The sequence below is a fragment of the Stomoxys calcitrans genome, chromosome 2 (assembly GCF_963082655.1).
Source record: "Stomoxys calcitrans chromosome 2, idStoCalc2.1, whole genome shotgun sequence".
NCBI lineage: Eukaryota > Metazoa > Arthropoda > Insecta > Diptera > Muscidae > Stomoxys > Stomoxys calcitrans.
The window spans coordinates 150,277,319-150,300,883 of record NC_081553.1 but is presented as its reverse complement, the minus strand read 5'-3'; the positions used below and the strand labels follow the sequence as shown (position 1 = coordinate 150,300,883).

The following is a 23,565-nucleotide window of genomic DNA, read 5'->3' as shown; positions in this document are numbered from 1 at the left end:
GGAGTAATGCCTCAAGCGTCTTTGCCACTGGTGAGAGAAGGGAGATCGGTCTATACGGCTCCCCCAAACTCGGGTCCTTTCGAGGCTTCAGTAGCGGGATCACTCTGCTTATTTTTCAGACATCGAGGTAACTTCGTCCACGATAAATTGTGATGGCTGTCCATCGGCTCGGATTCCACGAATACAGCGAATGGCTCTCCTCCTTGCCCTGTCACCCTCGGGATGCACAATAAATTGACATTTGAACAACCTGGGCATCTCTTCGGATCAATCATGGTTATTTCGCCAAAAGTGACTGAGGTCCTGTCATCCCGTCTACCGGGGTTCGAGAGTGACTTAACAGTAGACCACAGCTTGCCTACACCGGTGCCTAAGTTGCATTGCTCCAAGTGTTCCAGCCACAAACTCCGCTTATGTCCGTTGAAGCTGTGAGGTCATCGAAGAAAAAGAGACTATAGAACACCTTCTATGTGTGTGTCCCGCACTAGCAGTCAGAAGGAGTTTAGGTTCTCATTTCTTTGAGAACCTGTCTGATTTAGCGGATGAGATCATTCGCAATTTATTGGGCTTTTTAAAGCGATTTGAATAGTTCAAATGTAGGAACTAGAAGGCATCTTCCTTCTTCTGTTCCTGTGGTATCATAATGGACGAAATCGTCTAAGTGATTCTGATGGCAGACTGCCACTCAAACCTAACCTAACCATGCTAACATTGTCTTATTTCCTGAGATTATTATTGTATTATAGTGTTCCAGTTTCTTTCTTTCCCACAATTTTCGAAATCTATTCCTTGTGGAATAATAAAGGGATCTGTTATAGTGTGGACCTATCTTTTTTCACGCCTTAAGTCTCCTATGCGTCATGAATCTAAGACGGTAGCGCGACTAATCGAACCGTTACTGCTTGGATTCAAAGTATTTCCGGTTTGACTTTATAATTTGGACCCCTTTAATTGAATTATTAACCATAACTTGGTCCTAATGAGACAGCATCAGGCTTCATATAATTTGCATCTTATATATATCATTCCAATATAGTCTATCCAATGACTTTCCATCACCTTCATTTCTTGGAGAATAACGAGGATTGAATTGGAGACAAATTGGCATATGATCTGAGTATGGTTTAGAACGAATATTAAATCTTCCCATATAATATAAAAAGGTCGCAGAACAGATGCAATAATCTACAATAGAATTGCCCATTATACCACAGAAGCTATATTCTCCATCTAAGTCACCATTTACTCTGCCATTGACAATAATACCGGGATTAGGGTGGTTTTAAAAAAAAATTTGGGCTGCACCCCCTAAAATGTTCCACATCACATGGTTATACATAGCAAAATCCAACATGATCTGTTAATACACAAAATCAACCGACTGGTAACGTACAGACCCAAAACCAAACAGTCAATATAACAACTAGCCAAATATCCTATTCTGCAACTCTCCAACCCCGTGACCACCCTATTTTGAATCAGATACTCAAGAGTATAAGAATATAATTCGGAGACTTGATGTGATTGAAACATAAAATTTACGAACTGGAAATTTTTCGCAATGAACAAATTTGATGTTATACTCATATCAGAAAGGCACTTCACAAAATCATCCTTTATAAATATTAATATTATTATTAAGTGATATATAAATTATAGTGCATTGCAACCAGCTGAAAAGGCTCGCGGGGGTTTTCCTATATTACCAATATTAGAAATATCGTCCATCCACTCGCCACCATGGCACAACATTAACCAAGATCACTATTTAATTCATTTTAGTAAATTTGGAGGCAATTTTATAATTGGAGGAGACACAACTGTGAAAGGAAGAGAGCTTATCTCTACAATACAAGCTACGAAAAGTCGGACATTTTCAGGTATCTCTCAGGTAACTTATTGGCCAAATAATATAGAAAACATACCAGGTCTTATTGAATTCTACCTTGCAAAAGAAATATCAGATGAGCTTGTTTTTGTGGAAGATTATTTTGGATTACCATCAGACCACTGGCCTGTATTATTAAGATTGAGCGATAGCGTTATAGAAAAACGAAATCCGTTTATATTGGGTTGCCCAAAAAGTAATTACGGATTTTTTTAAAAAAACGTAAATGCATTTTTAATAAGACTTAGAATGAACTTTAATCAAATACACTTTTTCTACACTTTTTCTAAAGCAAGCTAAAAGTAACAGCTGATAACTGACAGAAGAAAGAATGCAATTACAGAGTCACAAGCTGTGAAAAAATTTGTCAACGCCGACTATATGAAAAATCCGCAATTACTTTTTGGGCAACCCAATACTTGTAAATAAGAAGATAAATTGGGCTTATTTTAAGCAGATTTTAGATAATCATATTGAACGAAACGCGCCTCTAACAACTATTAAACACATCGAGCAAGAATTAGACTTGTTTACTGAAGCTATTCAATTTTCGACTTTGAGTAGCACTCTGCAACCTGTAAAGTCCCCACATACTAAAACATATTCTTTCGAAGTCAGAGAGCTAGTGTCAGAAAAACTTGCCAATATGATTCTATTGGCAATAGAATCGTAAGCCAGAGAATAGAAAACATCTTAATAAACTAAGTTTAAAGCTTGAAAAAATACTTAAGACTATTGAGGATAGGTCTACATCTTCTATTCTACAAAATTTAACCCCGTGCAGTAACACCAACTACAGGTTAGAAAGATAATACATGGGCTAGAAGCTCTCAGGAAAAAGCTGACATTTTTGCAAAGCACTTAGAAAAAACTTGTACACCTTTACCTAAACAAACTGATCATGGTAATGTGGAACGTATTCCGAAAAGAGATATATATTTATGTTTGGGCCGATAACACTTAAATAACTGAACCAAACTATTGAAATGATTGTCCAAATAATGCGCCTGGTTATGGTTAAATAACTGGAGCAATTATTAATAACTTATCAGAAAAAGCTGAAAAAAGTTCTCGACTTATATATGCATCTTTTGGTCTTACATATTTTTTTATTTATTTAAGTCTAGATAAATACCCTTACAGACTAATTACAATATATATACAAATGTATTAACCAAAGAAATATAATATAATTTTCCTTTTTAAATTTTCTCGATTCTCATATAGACCTATTATATCGTTCAGTTCATTAAATTGATAACATAGGTGTCGAAAAGGATCATTATTGGCATAATTGGTCCTATAATAAGCAATTTTCGAATGGTCAAAATATCTGGTAGGTTTGATAGGAAAGCAAGAATCTATTTGACCAAGAATGAATTTAGTCAAAAACGTAATGTTTAGCATGGTTCTACGACTTTTTAGTGTAGGAAGCTTTATAAGAGCTTCCTATCTCGACAGAGACAAAATATTAGAAATTGTTTTTGAACCGATTCTATCAAACCAGAATGAATATTGTAGTACAGATCCCATACCACTGAACCGTACTCAAGATTTCTTCTGACTAGCGAAGTGTATAAGTTTTTCGTCACATAGAAATCATTAAGTTCTTTACTCCAGCATTTCATAAAGCGAAGAGCACCACGTGCGTTAATACATACATATCCTCACATGAAAAGGTTAGGACGTAAGAACATGAAACATATTGAAAAATTTTTCAAAAATATATTTACGGCCACGAATTCAATATCCAAGGAAGATTATTTCTTCAGAAGGAAATTCAGTTGAGACCGCTAATAGCACACCACCACCAGATTTTATCGTTCCGATCATGATTTTATATTTGGAATATAATATTTTAGTATATACCTTATTCTGAAGCCAAGTTTCAGTAAATGCGATAATATGATAGTTGAAATTAAAACTATCTGAGTAAAGATACGAAAGTTTTGTATTTAACACTTTAACATTTTGATATAGTAAAGATATGTGATCAGCAGAAAATGAAAAAATCAGTTTTTTGGAATAATTTCGGAGTTGGAATTAGTTGGGAGGTAAACAAAATCAGATCAAGGCGTCTCTTTGATGATATATTCTCGGATAAATGACTTAGGGGGCCAAAAGTCGGGTTTTATAACTACTTAAAAAATTTATTCTGCAACAATGATTCGGAAAGAAGTCTTGCTACGCCTTTCATGGTACTTAAATTGATAAACACTCAATTCGACTTCAATGTCAATCATTGATTTTATATAAAATAACATAATATGTTCCACATAGATGGAAAGTAGCTGAGGTCATAAGGATACATTTGATAAAGTATGTCATGGCGGCTTGCTATATTAATTGCATAGAGACATTCCAACCTTTCACTTGGAATGAATTTATATTTCTCGAACTCTTGGTTTTCGCATCAGTGGACATTGAATCTTGTTCCCCCGACTTGGGATTGACACTCATTTCCGAAACGGACTCCAATGTCCAGCATCGATTTGTCAGAAAAGAATCAAGGTCGTACAACTGGGAATTTTTGTCTTATCTGCAAGACCCTGCTTCCACAAGGCAAGAGTGGATTCCGGAAGACTATTCGAAGATAGATTAACGAATAGTAGGTCCCAACTACGGACATCAATGTCCGAAGTCAACTATAGTGCTGAGATACAAGAAGTAAGGTTGCACTCTTGTTTGAACCTTTGATTGGAGCGAATGTTTGTTATTTTGCTCCCCAAAAATATTCTGTAACTCATTATAGGTAGTTATTTTCAGAAAATGTTTAAGTCAGAATAGTTACGATAGTATTATCTATTAGGCGATTGATGATCTGCGCCAGCTACCAGTGGAGCCACAGATCTAGAACAGCTGTGGTGATGGTATCAGGCCGTATCAAGTTGTCTACTACTGAAACCTCGACTGGTAGAGCGGCTGCTCCAGGCTTCACTAGCCGACGGATGATTGCTCAGGCTTTAGAAGCAGACACCCGCTTCGAAATTGAAGGACAAGGCTGAACCCATTTGATCTTCCCATGTCTATAATTTGCCTAGGCAGGGACCTTCTCCGGTAAACCAATACGCTCTTTAAGAGATGGAAATAATAAAAGGCGCATAGCTCTCAGGTTCATTGAGAGACTTAGTGCGAATGATGCTAAAACTCTCACCGATAAGAAAAGCTTCCTAAATTTGGCCACACGTCTAGATTCGGAAATGTTACCGCAATCAACCGTTGCAGTCAAGGTTGCGGTCACCTGGAGGATATGTCATGCACAAGAGACCTAAGGCAAACAATATCAATGTGGATCCAAAAACCTATGCTAATGTCGCTTGGGACAGTTTGGTGATGGTAGTTGTCGACGTGGGATGAAGAACAAGGCTGCATACCTAGGAACAATTGGATTGGGATAGTCAATGGACTGTCATCTGAACACTTTGATGTCTTTGAGGAATTGTCTGGGCCACCTCCAGTCTGTGACGATTCAGTTTGATATCGAGACCGATACAAATGAATTGCTTTCGGGAATCAACGCTCAGTTAAAATGTCGATGGCTTTTTTCAAACGCACGAATAAAACCCCTCTCCTATTAAACCATATTGGGTTCGATTCAAATTATGTCGTTCACATCAATGAAAATTTGACAGCAGCGAACTACAAAATATTACAGAGCGCACTTAAACTTAAAAGGCAGAAATATGTGGATTCTGCATACTCTTTTCGTGGACTAATTTATGTTAAAAAAATGAGATCTGATCCCCCGCAACAAATTGATGACATCGAGCAGTTAAATAAATTTTTTCGTCAATCCGATGAAATACCTGAACAAACTTCCAACATTTCTTCAATCGTCACAGATCCATAACACTGTTTCTTTATTTTTTGCAATTATTCACCTAAAATACACTTATATATTTTTAATGTTATCAATTTATTTTTTACTAAAATTTTTTATTATAATTTATTCATGCTCAATTATCTACATAATAGTCTCAAGCTTTCTAATCTATTTCATCAATCTACAAACTTCAGAAGCATTGCTAACACCTGAAATTCTTGATGAGTAACAACGCTTATAGTTCCAAAGCCAGCCTTAACTGTATGATTAAAATAATGGCAAAACAAAAACCTGGTTTACGTGTGGTACACATCAACGCGCAAAGTCTAAATAACAAAATTGATGAGTTCAGATATGTTTTCTGCAACTCTGGAGTGGACATTATTTGTGTATCTGAGACTTGGTTTCAGCCCACAATATGCGACAGTATCTACAATGTCAATGGATACAAACTCTTAAGAGCTGATAGACAGTCGAATGCTGGCGGAGTAGCTATATATATAAAACTTGGATTACGTTTTACCCTTAAGCTTCGGTCCAATAATGACTCTAGTATGGAGTATCTTTTTATTGAAGTTAGCATGCAAAATAAGGAAACAATTTTGCTAGGTTGTGTTTATAGGCCGAACAACCACGTCGATATCGAACCCGTTCGAAATGTTATTGAAAACTTATCACTCTGCTACAATGATATAATCATCGCAGGCGACTTTAACAGCAACTTGCTACTGGACAACAACATTTCTAACATCATGCAAACACTTGGATTATTCTCCTTTAACACAAGTGTTCCTACTCATTTTACCAACACAAATGCAAGCTTATTGGATTTAGTATTCGTTAACAACTATTCTAAAATACTTTTGTACGATCAGCTGTGTGCTCCTGGTTTTTCGAAACACGATCTTTTATTTTTTATCTATGATGTGCATGTTAATACCACGCCTACAAGTTACACCTACCGGGATTTTAAAAACATCGATCTCAATCTGGTAAACAGTTGCCTTGATAAAATCAATTGGAATTTCATTTATACACTGAGTAGTGTCGATGACCAACTAACGTTTCTGCAAAACAACCTTCTTTTTCTATATAACTACTGTGTTCCTGTTAAAACCAAGGTGGTGAATCACAATCAGCAACCCTGGTTTAATAATAATATTAAAATTTTAATCAAACAGAGAGACCTGGCTTATCAAAGATGGCAACGTTTTAAAACACCGTATCTACATGATATTTTTAAGCATGCCCGGCGTGCAGTTGTAAGAAGCATTAATGCGGCTAAATACGAGTATTACAGCAGGAAGTTTAAATGTGCTGTGGACAGCAAATCAAAATGGAAAACTATTCGCGATATCGGTATTGGCACTATGCAATGCAATACAACTAACGTTAATTTAAATCAATTAAATGAGCTATTTACAAAAGTGGGTAATTCTAGCACCTCTAACGATTTTTATTCATGTCTCCAGACGGTTCCCATTGAACATGATTTTTCATTTCAATGCGTCAATAGTACTGATGTCATGAAAAGTATCACTTCAATTAAGTCCAACGCTGTGGGTACTGATGACGTTAGCCCAATTTTTATTAAACTTTTGATGCCTCAGCTATTACCGTACATTACGTATCTAATTAACAGCATAATTACAAAATCCACGTTTCCCCAGAAGTGGAAACAAGCTAAAATAATACCAATACTGAAAGCAAACAACGAATTTAGACCAATAGCAATTTTACCTTTTCTATCAAAAGTTTTGGAAAATTTGTTAAGTTCCCAGATAACAGCGTTTCTTGAAAATGAGAAACTGTTGACTGAGCACCAGTCTGGGTTCAGGAAAAAAAGAAGCTGCACAACAACTCTTATTGGTGTCGTCGAAGACCTTCGTAAAAAACAGGATAAAAATATGATATCCATGCTCGTCCTGTTGGACCATAGTAAGGCGTTTGACACAGTAAATCATGATATCTTGTGTTCAAAACTCAATAAGCTGTTTTATTTCTCCGATACCGCCTGCAATCTTATTGCGTCTTATTTGTCAAATCGTTCCCAGTGTGTTGTCCTAAATGAACAAAAGTCGAACGTATTGGATATATCGCGAGGTGTGCCTCAGGGCTCTATTCTTGGTCCTTTATTGTTTACCCTATATATAAATGACCTTCCTGACGTCCCTGAGACATGCAGTATACAAATGTATGCGGATGACGTACAACTATATGCTAGTACAAAAGTCGAAGATATCAATAGCTGTATCTCAAAATTCAATAAAGACCTGCAAGCAATCAGCGAATGGGCATGTACAAATTGTTTAAACATAAATCCATCGAAATCTAAACTAATAATTATTGGCAAGACTCCAGCCTCTCAACCCGATATTAACTTAAGAATTTCAGACTCAACTATTCAGCGAGTGGAGTCATCTAGCAATTTGGGTTTGACTTTTAACACCAAGTTGAATTGGACTAACCACATAAATCGAGCTTCCGGCAAAATTCATGGCATGTTGAGAAACCTATGGAAATTACGTACATCGACTCCTCAAGATATTCGCTTATTGCTTGCTAAAACGTATTTAATCCCAACGCTTCTCTATGGATGTGAAGTTTTTGCATGCTGCGGTTATAATGACACAAGGACACTTAATGTTGCCTATAATAATATTGCAAGATATGTCTTTAACAAAGGAAGAAGGGAAAGAATTTCGGAGTTTTCATACCAAATTTTTAATGTCCAATTTGACAACTATCTTAAAATCAAATGTCTATTACAACTGCATAAAATAATTTATACACAAGTACCTCCTTATCTGTACAATCGTTTACAGTTCGCAAGATCCAATAGAGGAAAAAAACTAATTCTACCCAGATTTAGAAAACTTTCTTCAGAACGACAATTCTACATAGGCACACCACGTCTTTGGAACTCGCTCCCCAATAATATTCAATTGTTAAGCAATGCTTCCGCCTTTAAAACTGAACTTTTTAAATTTTATGCTTGATTTATATAATCGTTTTTCATATTCAACCTATATAATGTTAATTCTTACCATAATTACTCTATAATTATTCTTTAAGTATCGTTTGCATTTTTTGTGTGTTCACTTTTAATTCTAGTACAGTCAATTATAAGATATTTCATCTTGTTGTACTAGTAATGTCAATAAATAAATCAAATCAAATCAAATCAATAAAAAAAATGTATCTTTGCGCCCAAAAGAGGGTCAGCAAGAACTGGCCAGGCGCGGCACTGCATATAGTCAGGAAGGAAGATATTCTTTCTGACCCATGGCACACGCTTGGAAAGCAGGTATTCCCTCAGATCCTTAATCCATCCTTGGGAGGCTTAGGGAATGTAATCCCAAACTTTCAACCACCGACTGGAAGATTGGATGAGCATGATGATGACCGGAAATATGTAGCTTCGTACTAAACTCGCATACCACAACTAGTCTGAAGGAGTTGTATCCTACGAATTCAAGAAATTGAGACTGAAGGTGTATAGAATCGGTGAGGTTGGGGAATCAGAAGATGACTCATCAGTTTTTATTGAGCACTTGTCTGAGGAACTATCGAGCCCATCTGTAAAGTGGAACAGGAGCGGAGACGTTTAGGCGGGAACGGCCAAGTCCTGTATGGGTGGATCACCAGTTGGATTGGGGTCAATATGTGCGACAGCGGGGAAGACCGGAAATCAAAAGGTACAGCAGCAGCTTGTGAAGCATCTAAAGAGGAATCGCCCACACCGAAAGTGTCCAATGTCCTGAGGAAGAATGATTCCACAACCGCCTTTGGATGCTTAAGGAAGCTTATCATGACAAGATTGAACATATCTTGTAAGGATGCACTATTGTTTATACGCAACAGTGGTGGAAATTCTGAATCCTGACTATGGTCCGGTTTCTGCAGATAAATTTCCACCATTGTAAGGCCGCTTCGGTGACACTAAAGGTCCTTCTTATGGCAGGAGAATTGGACGTAGTTATTGTCTACGAACAATGGGTGTGTGAAGGAGTGGTTCGTGGTCTATGGATTCTTGAACTTAAAACTTCGCAAGGGTACGGGGAATAGGAGACACAGAGCTTGTATTTGTGAAAAGAGTAGTCTAACTGTTTTTCTGTTTTCGTCGCTAATCACTTGAAATAAGTCTCATTACTGACTGGCTTCCCTACATATAGCACACGATTCAGAGATGCCGACTACAAGCTTTAAGTGGCTTTGTAGGGCGTGGTGCTAATGCACATTGCAGGAAGTGATGTTAATGCATATTGTGGGAAGTGATGCTAATGTACATCACCAGATATGAGGAAGTTCGGATATCAACGAGAAGGGTGAACTGCTTAACGAATATATTATAAGTGGCAATCTGTAATAATAGAAATAAACCGTACTTTATTACCAGGAACAGGCCGGAGGTACTAGATGTTACGTTTTTTATCGGAAGATAAACAGTGATTTTTAGCTATTATCTTTTTAAAAATGTTGGTTTAAACAGCTCATGCACGTTTCGTGCTTTGTTTCGCTGTCAAAAATTTTCAGTTTGGTCTATAATTTAACTATGATTCTTCTAACAAACGAACAGCGCTTGCAAATTATTTTTATTATTAAAATGCATGCTTTGTTAAGAATGGTTAGTTTCATCGACCCACTGAAGCGGCTATTCGGGCTATTTTGACTAAATTTCGCACCAAATTTGGACATTGTGGTTGTGGTTTAATGTCCAAATTCTGTTGGACATTAAACCACAAGACGCTTACGTAAAAGCGAACTGAAGAAAATAGCGCAGCTGTATCGCCCAGTGTTAATGATGACTATCAATTTTCGATTCGTCGCCGTTGGCCGCAAATTGGCCTCTGTTGCTCAAAAACGTGGAAAATTTTCTGGATTGATTTAGGTGTGGCAAAATAGCTGGTGCAAGAATTGAAGCCGAACGACCGCAATGTAGAATTTTTGGTGCAGTACATTTTTGCCTCAATGTGTACGTAAATAATCAAAATTGTCGATTATGGTTGAAGATCAGCCAGAAGCATTGCAAGAGCTACCAATGCAACCGGAAAAATTTACAGTTTGGTACGGTTTATGGGCTGGTGGCATCATTGGAACGTACTTCTTCTTCTTCAAAAATTATGCGAATCGTAAAGTAACCGTGGATGGTGAGTGCTACCGTGAGATGATATCCAACTTTTTTTTTGAAAAATGCAAGAGCTTGACTCGATGACATTTGGTTTCAACAAGACTTAGACCCTTAGACTATTTTTCGTGGGGCTATATTGAAGCTCATGTCTATACAGACAAGCCCGCTTCAATTGACCTATTGGAAGACAACATTGAAGCATTTATTTGTGAGATACCGGTCGAATTGTTGGAAAGAGTAAGTCAAAATTAGACTAAGTGCATGGACCACCTGAGGCACAGTCACGGTCAACATTTGCATGAATTATATGGACCGTGGATTGAAATAAGAATTTCATGTATTTTTCTGCATAATTTGTGTTTTTTTGTTAAAATTTCTTATAGCTCGTAAAAAATCAACCTTAATTAGTTTCAGCCTTGGCGAAAATACTGCAGAAGTGGTCCCTCGGCTAAACGGAAGAAAGGCGAATACGGATAAAGATCGGCTTACGCCTCAAAACAAATCATGGATGGAATTCTGAAGCTCTGTGGAGGGTATATCTGAGTCCTCTAGGCTAAGAAAAATCCTATCCCCGAGACCTATTACGGTGAGATATATCCAGAAGCCAAAAAATGTATGGACAATGTCTAGTTGTCTAGTGGAAAATGTATGGACTCTGAAATTCGTCAACGGAAAATTCCAAAAAACTGGAAAAATTTAACACACAATGAGGAAAGATTTTCGTCCTAATAGACGGTCGCTGAAGTCTCTGGAGAGGTCGAGAGAATATATCATAGGACAAAGATGCCTGGAGATCACCTGTCTCGGTAACATGCATACAGTTAGTCCACTGAAACAGCCCTTCACGATCTAGTCGGCTACATAGAGGGCTCTCGCTCTCGCTGTCAAGGAATATACAATGGCAGCATTTCTTGACATTGAAGGAGCTTTCAATGATGTAAAACCGACATCAATCATGAAGGAGCTTAAGTTTCTAGGCACAAACAATAATGTAAGAATGTTAATTAACAACTTACTTGCTAAAACATTGAGACATCTGGGTATATCGCAGTCTTATGCCATCTGCAACACCCTTCCGGCCCTTCTTCATATCCGATATAGATCCTTACCTCTTAGAGGTATTATAATATAACCTGCGCAACAGACGAGTTCAAATACCTCCTCAGTCAGCATCTGTAATAGGTTATTTATGATGGGCACCCATAGGAGTGGCGATAAAATGCACCCCTGTTGCTTGCCTTGTGCCACTTTATCCATTATATTTATGTCTTGGAACCCACAATTTATCCCCTGTGGTTTATCCGGTATATCAGGACCCGGTCCACATGGTAAATGGCTAAGGATTGGATCAATGTGTCTGTTCGCACATTGTTAAAAGCCCCCTCGATGTCAATGCATTCCACCAATGTGTACTCCTTGACATGCTGTTTGTAACCCGCAGCCTTTCAGGTCAACGTAGTCCGAGATAACGGCTTGGTCAGTGACCTCGTATGTAAAATTCTATGGAAAAATCCGGACCGCAAGCAGACGAGGCTTTTAGTGAACGGAAGTAAAAGGGAGGTCAAAAAAGGTTTCGGTATCATAACGGAACACATTGGACTACGAGCTTACTTTTGCTGAATCGGTGCGTCAATTGGTAGCATGTGTTGGCCATGTATATCACTGCCTGGCTTTCGCGGCCAACAGACATTGCCACTTTGGTGAGGACACAATACCAGACATGAATCATCTTAGGGGCGTATGGAACAAAATAAAGGACTTTGTAAGTAAAACGGAATTCCTAACTTAATTTTTTTTCGAAGTTACTTTTTCGTATTAAGAGAGCCCAACAAGCCGATAACTGGCTTCGATGTATTTCTATAGCGACATGAAGCGGTTTAGTATCTCCACCCTCTTCTCTACCTTACCTAACCTACTTACTAAAAGATCCATTTCGGCAGGCTTGGGATCTGTAGATCAAAAAGTTGGGTTAGCAAAAGAGGTGTACATCTCCTTTTCTTTGAAATATAGTCATTAACAATATATGAATGTCTCTGAAAGAAAAAGGTGTAAAAGTGTATGTTGATGATTAGCTATTGCGGTTAGCGGAACGTTTCCCAGCACTCTTAAGGCCGGTACTATATTAGTTTTCGCGTTGAAACTCCATATAGAAGAAACAAACGGAAAAAATTGCCGAAACGTGTTCGTCTCGTCATAACTTCTTTTTTTTGTTTTTTAATCTAGGGAAAATTTACATTCCGGGATGCCCATTGAGAGCACAACCACAGTCGCTGTGCAACAAATCATTTTCTTACGTATAATAAACGCGATCGCTAAACTTCTAATTGTAACTGAGTGTTTGTTAGTGTTAGCGATGTTGCTCACATGTATTTACCTGGGTGGAAGAAAATAAAGTGTTTGTGGATGCACAAATAAGAAAGTATTTTTTAAATATATTGGGTTGCCCAAAAAGTAATTGCGGATTTTTTAAAAGAAAGTAAATGCATTTTTAATAAAACTTAGAATGAACTTTAATCAAATATACTTTTTTACACTTTTTTTCTAAAGCAAGCTAAAAGTAACAGCTGATAACTGACAGAAGAAAGAGTGCAATTACAGAGTCACAAGCTGTGAAAAAAATTTTCAACGCCGACTATATGAAAAATCCGCAATTACTTTTTGGGCAACCCAATAAATAAATACACTCGAAAAAAAACAGATATTTCTTTCACAACAAGCAACTCAATAAATCTGTACGAAATAAAAAGGTTTGTGCAAGAATGAGTTGTGCTTTTGGTCTGCAATTACAACAACAATATTTGGATAAAAATGGAAGATGCTGTTATGGGCTTTTGAAAAGTTGAGCTTATTTAACTTATAACAGTGAAAATACTACAAAATCTAATTATTTTTACAAATAAATGCTGAATTTGTCTCTTTTTAAATTGTTTTGTGTTTCATTATTTATTAATTAGGAAGGGGTGGTTTTGGCGTACACGTAAGCATCTGATAAATTGTTTGATGCCATATTAATTTTTATATGTAAATGGCAACATTTTGGTCAAAGAAACACCAAAAAAAAAAAAATAAATATGGTAACCACATCAAACCACCAAAGGAACTATTTTCGGAAATTTTTCCGCAAAAAAGAATGTAGTAGCAGCCTTTAGACGTATACTTCATGAAGCTCTACGTGCGAAAGCGAAGTGAGCTACCGAAAGTGATCTAGGCGTAAATCCGTGCGAACCGGAAGTAGTTCTTTTCAGCAGGAGATACAACTTACCTTTAGTGGCACCTGTGTCTTTGGGATGAGGGAATATTCCATTTACTGAAAGCGCAAAATACCAGTGTGTTTTGCTGGCCAGGAAATTGAACTTCAAATCCAAAATTTGGTAAGTGCAAGAAAGACAACACTTGCCCTACACCCAGAGAAAAGTTTACACCAAACGTGCTCATTTCAGTACCATACGGTATTGAAAGTAAAGCAACACCGTATGGTACAAAAACAATACCGGATAGTATGCATTGAAACATAAAATGATTAGCACCGTTTGTTACTAGCCGCATTACCGAACTGGTATTGGTTTTAATACCAATCTGTGATTGGTTTTAGCACCAGACCGTTATTGGTTTCAGTACCAACCCGTTATTGATTACTCCACCCCTTAATGAACCAAAACAAAACTATTGAAAATAATTTAAATCTAATCTTATTTCGATAATTTTTGTCCTTAGAATTTGTACTATTTCCATTTTCACCACTTTCGAGTATTTTAGCAGGGTTTTACGCACTCAAATTGTATTAAAAGATTTTCTTTTTTTGTTAAACAAATATTTTATAATAGCGTCCATATTTTAAGTACATAGCTCACTAACACTTCTGGCGCGATGGCAAGAATATAAATGTGACGCCATCAATTCTTAATAGCCTCCTTTTTCTGGTATAGAACCAAATGGTTTTAAAAATCTTTGCCAATAACGCGAACAAAATAATATCAGGCGGCATTGGCAAAGTACTGTCATGTTTCTATCAGTGTATGCACCTGCAAGAAAGCTATTGCCATAAGTTGGGGGTTTAAAACGCATGCATTGGGTATGTACTGTAGTTGTCAGACCTAAAATGCTATATGGTGTAGTGGTCTGGTGGACGGAGCTTCAAAAGTCCACCTACTGTTCATAATTCAGCCGTATTCAAAGGATAGCTGGTTTGAGCATAACAGCTTTACCAAAGACGATACCATCTGATGCACTGTATTTAATGCTACACCTAATGCCTCCGGATATCGTGGCTAGACAAATTGGTGCAATAACTGCCGTGAGTCTAAGGGAGCTTTCCCTTTGGTCAAGTGGCGCCTACGGACACCGTGTTATCCTTGATACAATGTCCGATTTTCCAGGCAGTGTGGATTACACTTTTTGATAAAAGTACCGTACCGTAAAAAGTACTATTTCTGATAGAACCCATTGGAAGTAGGGTGTACTCTGAAGAACTTGGGCCGGTCATGTCGAGAAGGTGACCCGACCACTGCAGTGTGTATCAAGCGGAGATCCTTGCAATTAAAGAAGTGGTTGAATGGATAAGATGTAATGTCATAACGACGATTGACAAAAATATCTTCTCAGACAGCCAGGCAGCTATTAAATCCTTGGAGAATGTATTTCTACATTCAAAAACCGCCATTGACTGCCGCAGATCTCACAACGAGATTGCTGAACAAGTCAATATGTATCTGTTTTGGGTGCCGGGCCACAAAGATATAACAGGAAAGGTGAGCTTGCGAGACTAGGAACTACCTTACACACTCCAGAGAAACTGGAATATGTGGGTGTGTTTCTCACGACCTATAAGCTAAGTCTTCAGGATCAATCCCGATGGGCAATTAATGAAAGATGGTCACAAAGCGGGTTGTGGGCATTACAAAATCATGGGGCCTGGTTTAGACTTCAAGAGATTTACCCGTTTTCTGTCGCTTGCTAGAACGATTGTCATTGTGTCCGAAATGACAATTCACTGATTGATCGGAAAACATATGAGGATTTGAAAGAAGAAGAGAATGTAGAACACCTGCTGTTCGTTTGTCCCGCGGTGGCAATCAGAAGGAGTTCCACTTTAAGTTGTCATTTCTTTGAGAACTATTCTGATTTAGCGGATGTGAACGTTCGCCAGTTATTAAAGAGATCTGGACAGTTCAACTGTAAGAGCTAGAAGGCATCTTTCTTCTCCTGTTCCTGTGATGGTAAATTGCCACCTAAACCTAACTTAATCCGTTGTGTTGGTCCCTACGGTGATCGTGAAGGTTAAAGGCAACAGCCCGGAGCCTTCTCGACCGGGGTCTCCGGTCGATCATGGATCCGCCTCAGGATCATGGCGGAATGCACTTATGAACAAAATGGGTTGAATACGCGCAAAGCACTATCTTGGTTCGGTGATCTATGGTGTTTGTTCACAATAAATGCACTGCAGAGTTTTTTATTATGTTCCCAATGAATTTATTTTAACTTTACTAGCGAAGCACAAGCATTATCATTGAAACAGGTTCATTAGCGGTTTGCTTTATAGAAGGATGTTCACTACTGACAAGTTTACCTCTTCCATATACCAGCTGATCCTGATGATGGAGTTAACGTATAGCTATTTTACAGAGCTATACATCTATCTTGTCAACGGTTAGTTTCATTAATATTTACTAGATGACTAAATTAAATTCACAACTTCTGTTTTTATAGCGCTTTTATTTTTATTTATATACGAGTAATTGTAAGCTGTGCGAGTACACACGGTTGCATTTTTACTTATTTTCATTAAAGGTGCATTATAGGTGTAAGGGAGCCGGTAATGTCAATCCGAAATTATTTTCCTACCTGTAACCCTATTATACTTTCTAAGTTTCTCAGCTATTAGCATTTGCATACAGCCACACACTTCCGGCTCCCTACTTTGCGTTTGTGTATATCTCTCATTGTTCGAAAGATGTCTAGCTTTACGCAGCCTTGTGAGCACGTTAGCCTTTTCACATGTTTTTTTCTTAATTAAACTTACATGTTATCTGAGCTTCAACCACTACTGTTGTTCCTGGTAAGAATTTACAGAGCATCCCTTTTTCATCCAAGAAAGAGAGACATGTAAATTCCTCAATTCTGATTGAGTGTTTTAATTTTTCCATTTTCCCCAAACTTACCTTGGGAGTAAAATATTTCTATTCTAAGAAATATTTTTCACAACCTCAGCAATTAAACAATCCACTTTCCATCCAGAGCTAAACCCCTTGACATTTTCAGCGCCCTTGAACACACGACATATATGTCTGTTCTTTCACTAACTGCGTCAACTCATTCGTTTAAAAAAAATTGCTTACACCAAATCCAAGTCAATGTCATAAATATATACTTACTAGCTGAAGCCGGCCCGCTTTGCTGCGCCTTCTTTACCTTTATAATATCTTTTTATGGTGAGGACACTTCGCCCTGAATGCGGATATCGTATTTGTGCCATTGTAGCCTATGACGCTGAATGCGTTCGAATCCTGGCGAGAACATCCGACACAGCGGTGTTTATCCCCTCTTAATGTTGGCGACATTTGCGATGTACAATACAATGCAGGGTACATTTAAAAAAAAAACAAAAATTCTCCAGAGAGGTGACGCACTATGGGACGCCGTCCGGAATCGGCTATAAAAAATCATTGATGTGGGAGAAGCTTGCCCCTGCTATGTTCCTTGTGTTTTTAAAAATTAGGGTAAAGAGTATTAAATATGAATATCGAATTCGTGCTGCATTTCCAAATCCCTTTAATGTGAGCTCCATATTGCCATGGCCGGTAAATATTAACCGTTTGGAGGGTGTTTTGGGGCTGGGGCGGACACCGGCACTTTGCACTGACAATAGATATCAAAGTCGTTTTTTATTCCCAACGACAATGAGGTTAAGTTTAGGGGGTGTTTTGGGGCGAACCCCAAACCAATTGGCTCCAAAATTGAATATCAAATTCTTTTTCTACTCTCAACCTTTCATTTGAGTCCCACATTGTCATAATGCGTGAAATAATCCATTTGACGTATCGTTAGGAGGAAAAGCGCCACCTTAACGGTGGAGGGTCCGCCCCCATCCGTTATCAATAAATCATAAAGCCTATTCCTACTTCTTGACCATATTCGTATTCTACTGCCGAATACCTTTCATTTAAGTCCCATATTGTCATGATCGTCAAATAAATCTATTTTAAGGGGTTTTGGGGCTGGGGCGGCCCCCAGGTACTGGACCCAACTTTTATTATGAAATTCACTCTACTCTTGAATACCTTTCATTTGAATCCCATATTGTCCCGATCGGTCCACTTTTATTTTTGGGTAGTAGTTTTGGGGTAAGGGGAGATTCCGTCCCCTCCCAATGTCAAAAAATTATATAGCCTTATTTCTTTCCAGACCAACCTACACAATCTGTTAAAATTTCAAGGTAATCGGTTCAGCCGTTTTTGAGTCTATACGGAACAAACAAACAAAACGACAAACAAACACAAATTGAATTTTATATATAAAAGATTTTTGGAAAAAATGTTCGTGCTACTTAAAAAATCCTTAATTGTTTTCAATACCACTCCCCTAAGTTGGTTCATGTCTGATATTGTGTCTCCACATAAGTACCGGTATGTATCTGTTGTTCAAATAAAGATTTAATGAATTTTTCTGAATTTTATTTTTTTTTTTTTTTGAAATCTTTCATTAGCTCTTAAAAATCTCCCTTTACATGCATTGTTATTTAATTATACTTTTAGAACCAAACCCTATTCAAAGCAATGGTAACGGAATATTGTCGAATAAACTATCTCGGTTAACTCTGGCAACATTTGACGATGAAGGTCGATGCATTGGACAAATGGGATCAATTTCAATCAGTTATTAAATATATATTTTTTGAAGACACTTTTTCAAAGGTAAGTGGTGATGTTTACATATGTATATTACTTTTTATTAAGGTTGACTTTTTGTAAGTTAAATTTTTTGGGTGGCAGCACAACACTTCTTTGAAATTGAAGGGTTGAGTATACTCTGTCATTTAATGTTTCGAAGTTAGGGTATGTGTGCGCAAAATAAAATGAGTTCATTTCCAACCATGTAGCGACACGTTCCTCTTTGCCTGCCGTGTTTTCAATAAGTAGCAAGAGTCCTGCACAAAACTACTGCAATCCCATGGCAGCCGGTTGTACAGATTAACCCGATAAGAGCTGCCGCCTTATTGTACATCTTCGTCTTTTTTCATCATGGGAGAGGCACATCCCGGAGTGCCTTCACCGCACGCTTCTGGTCCGTGCAGGGATTGAAAAGAACCCCGGACCCTGGTTCTGTTCGATTTGCCAGAACCTCCTGCATCATCGGTCGGTGTCGGTGAGGTGTAACCGGTGCATAGAGTGGATTCATTTCCGATCTTGCTGTGGCCTCACTTCACTACGAGAGTATACTCATATTGGATATGTTGCAAGGTGCTGTGCGAACATAGCCAGCTGTCGTCGTTGGACTATATGACCCCCCGACCTCTTCCCTGCGACAATATACGCAACAGCAGCATCCTAGCCCCAATAATGCAACTAAACAGCAACGGTCTCCGTGGCAAGATCGATGAGATTGTAGATTTTATGAGTCGGAAGAATATATTGGTCACAGCGACCCAAGAGACAAAGCTGACCAACATCTGCAGCTTGCACAGTGGTCACGGATACAATTTGCTACGAAGAATTGCTCAAGGAATGGAGGTGGAGGATTAGCCTTCATAGTGTCATAATACACCATTCCGTGCAATGTAGATCATCTTGCCTGCGCCTGGCGCTAGTGACCCCTACATGGAGTGCATGGGGATAGCAGTCAGGTCCGGTACTGCCGAGATAGAGCTATACAACGTGTACATGCCGCCGGTTGAAGCGAGAGACATCATTAAAGCAGCAGCCGCTCGTTTCATACCAGCCGGTCGAATACCCCTATTGCAGCCCGATTTCCCGGTGCAAGCAGTTGTACTCGCAGACGAGCGTGATGGGATTCGTTTAATGAACCCCACCAACCTCAGAATCAGCGAGCTGAATCTGGAAATAAACAGGGTAGTCAACGAACATAGGCGGAATTTGTGGCTGGAATGTAACTTAGGCACGGGTTTACTTTTGGCGAAGTAGCCGTGACTGATCCGAAGAGATGCACTAGGTTGTTTAGCCGTCAATTTAATGTGCATCCCGAGAGTGACAGGGCAAGCAGGAGAGCTACTACTACTTTCTTCAACCTGTCGTTGAACACTCTTATAGTTCCCGATGTCCGGAAAAAGGGCAGAGTGATCCCGCTACTGAAACCTGGAAAGAACCCGAGTTTCGTGGAGTCGTACAGACCGATCTCCCTACAATCAGCCCAGGCCATGTGATAGGACGGTCCTCGTGGCACTGGACCTATCGAATGCATTCGACACAGTCGGCCATGCCAAACTATTTGATGACATCGCCAACACGTCTCTCCAGCCAGGCCTGAAACGCTGAGTCGCGAATCTGTGTGGTCGCCAGTCATTTGTGGAATTTAGGGATAAGAAGTCGAAGCACCATAGAATGAAACCTATCCTGCATTCCACCCCCTCCAGATTCCACAGCAATTTGCGATAAAGTCAAAAGTAGAAACAAGGTCCTCAATCACTTGCTGTGGTAAGTTATGCACCGCCAGTGTGGTCTTGTCAGCTTTGCGACACGCAGTGGAAAAACATTCAGATCTGTCAGAATGCCGCCCTCCGGACTGCGACGGGCTGTCTCCTCAGTTCTCAGGTGGACCACCTTCATCAGCAGACTAAGATCCTATCAGTGCGAAGACATAACTACATGCTGTCTTAGCAATACCTTCTGAGCTGTTATCCCAGAGACCATCCAAACCATTATCTTGTGGATAGATGTCCTCCCACCAGAAGAATTAAGGTAGATCTACATTATTTGGAGCGTGAGGTTTAGCGCTACAAGAGAGAACATCTAGATCAAGCAGCTCTAGACAACATTTATGCAGACACGTTAGCAGATGCGCTAAATGGTTACCGGGTGAATGTAGTCCTGGGAGAACGACCGACTCCCATTGCACATGTAGAAATTGACCTCCCCCGGCAAACCAGAGTACATCTGGCTCAATTACGTTCCGGCAGATGCAGGAGTTGAGGCGTCCTACAAAGCAAGGATTGATGCTGACGTGCAAGATATATGTCCTGATTGTAACCAGGGACCGCACGATACACGTCACCTGTTTAACTGCCTAGGCAGACCCACTTGACTCAGACCCAGATCCCTGTGGACGCACCCCATCTTTATCGCAGAGTAGTGTACATCATCAGATATGGGGAAGTTCGTATATCAACGAAAGGAATGAGCTGCTTATCGAATATATTATAAGCTGCAATCTGGCAACTAGTAATAAAGAAAATAAATCGACTATGTGATGTTACCTCTGTATCAGAAGATATCAGGGGAAGAATATGTGACTGGAAAGTGTTGGATGACTGTAGCTCTTTGATCTTCGCTATATTAGTTTCAGCCTTGCAAAAATTACTGCAAAAGTGGGCCTGGAGCCTGAAAGGGAAGTGGAAACTGGGACGGACATAGACAATATGGTCAAGCGGTCTAGGTAGTGCATACCCGCTTTTGTCAACATGTCCTAAGGCCAAACCAATGAGCAAACCGCGACTGAAATGGTGGACACCAGAACAGGATGATCTAGGGATTCTCCAGCTCCGTGGAGGATACATTTAAGAACTGTGGGCTGCAGAAGATGGCATTCTCGAATTATATTACGGTTGGAAAGATTCAGGAGTCTTAGAATCTATGGAGAATGCCTTGTGAGGAGAAACTAGAACTACTCGTTGATGCACATTTCCCGGGGCACTCTTCAACTCCAGAAGTGGTTGTCACTGAAATGCATTCGCCCAAGGTTGTTGATTCTTTTGGCAATAATGGTTGAAAGCTTCAGTAAGTTAAGCGATAAATTGGTAAGTCAACTAAAAGCTCAAGGAGACAGAAACCTACGCGATTTCGAAAAGAAATTTTCGGATATAAGAACAAGTTGATATGATGTTAACTCTCGCGCATCCAACTTAGAAAAAAAAAAACGTTGGGGAGAGAAACCACACCGAATCCGAAATAGGCGGCATCAGTATACAACTTTTAAAGCAAGTGAATTTACATATTGCATGTGCGATTAGAGATAATGAAATTCCTTATCGAACCAAGGAAAATTAAATCGACGTAAGTATATGCCAACATATGCAGTTCTATAAATATGTAAATGTTGTACCTCGCAAAAAAAAAAAAAAAAACAATCCATCTACTTCAAAATAGAAACAACACCAAAAACCTCAATTCACTAAATGGCGTTATCATAATAAGGTCCATGTCACCCTGCGACAAACATTTTTTTCTTAATATCTGTTTCTGGCTATAAAAAGATTAACAATAATAAGTTATATATCATTGAATTCTATTGACTTCAAGTCCTCATCGCAATATTATACAAACGAAAATCTCTCCAATAGTTACAAGTTCCTGCAAGATGCGATGCGATTCCATGATAACGAGCCAATATGTATATTTAATCCTAAAATTATTGACATTTTGCTTGTTTCGGAAAAAATTCCTAATAAAGAATAAAGAGCTAGATGTGCAACAGTACGCACGTTCACAGTTTTGCTGATTTTTTATGTATTCTTAAATTTAAAAAGATTATTTTTCCTTTATATATTGGGTTGCCTAAAAAGTAATTGCGGATTTTTTAAAAGAAAGTAAATGCACTTTTAATAAAACTTAGAATGAACTTTAATCAAATTTATAATTGCCATTTTTTTCGATAACCTTTTGCCATCTTCCTGGCAAATTCAGTATTCCATGCTCATAGAACTTCTGGCCTTTATCAGCAAAAAACTGAACCAAGTGTGATTTTATAGCCTCATCATTGCCGAAAGTTTTACCATTTAAGGAGTTCTGCAAAGATCGAAATAAATGGTAGTCTGATGGTGCAAGGTCAGGGCTATATGGTGGATGCATCAAAAGTTCCCAGCCAAGCTGACTCAGTTTTTGGCGAGTGACCAAAGATGTGTGCGGTCTAGCGTTGTCCTGGTGGAATATGACACCTTTAGGATTGACCAATTCTGGTGGCTTCTCCTTGATGGCTGTATTCAATTTGTCCAATTGTTGACAATAAACATCCGAATTAATCGTTTGGTTCCTTGGAAGTAGCTCAAAATATACCACGCCCTTCAAATCCCACCAAACAGACAGCATAACCTTCTTTTGCTGGATATCAGCCTTTGAAGTGGTTTGAGATGGTTCACCATGCTTGGACCATGATCGTTTTCGACTAACGTTGTTGTAAACAAACCATTTTTCATCTCCAGTTATGATTCGTTTTAAAAACGGATCGAATTCATTGCGTTTAAGGTGCATATCACAAGCGTTTATTCGGTTTGTTAAATGCATTTCTTTCAATACATGTGGTACCCATATTAAAATTGACGCCAAACAAACAAATGTAAACAAAATTTCGCGCACTTTTTTTCTAAAGCAAGCTAAAAGTAACAGCTGATAACTGGCAGAAGAAAGAATGCAATTACAGAGTCACAAGCCGCTGAAAAATTTTGTCAACGCCGACTATATTACTACTATATTACCGACAATTACTTTTTGGGCAACCTAATATGTTTTTGTGCTAATTCAAGCAGGAATATTCGCTTTCAAATGCGATGCCTATGTT

At 38.6% G+C, this 23,565-nt stretch overlaps 1 protein-coding gene across 12 annotated transcripts in view; it reads left to right on the top strand.

Moving 5' to 3' along the window:
• LOC106093487 (putative FERM domain-containing protein FRMD8P1) overlaps positions 1-23,565 on the top strand; it is a 251,624-nt gene that overhangs the window by 167,411 nt on the left and 60,648 nt on the right. For 11 of the 12 annotated variants that reach the window (XR_009397261.1, XR_009397258.1, XR_009397255.1 and 8 more), the window contains one exon: positions 18,594-18,752. Coding sequence is in view for 2 of the 12 variants with exons in the window: in XM_059363446.1 (XP_059219429.1) it covers positions 18,594-18,721 (128 nt within the window). In the remaining 10 variants the exon portion in view is untranslated. Of the gene's footprint in view, positions 1-18,243; positions 18,465-18,593; positions 18,753-23,565 lie in introns of those variants that run through there. The other variant, XR_009397260.1, reaches the window with a different exon arrangement.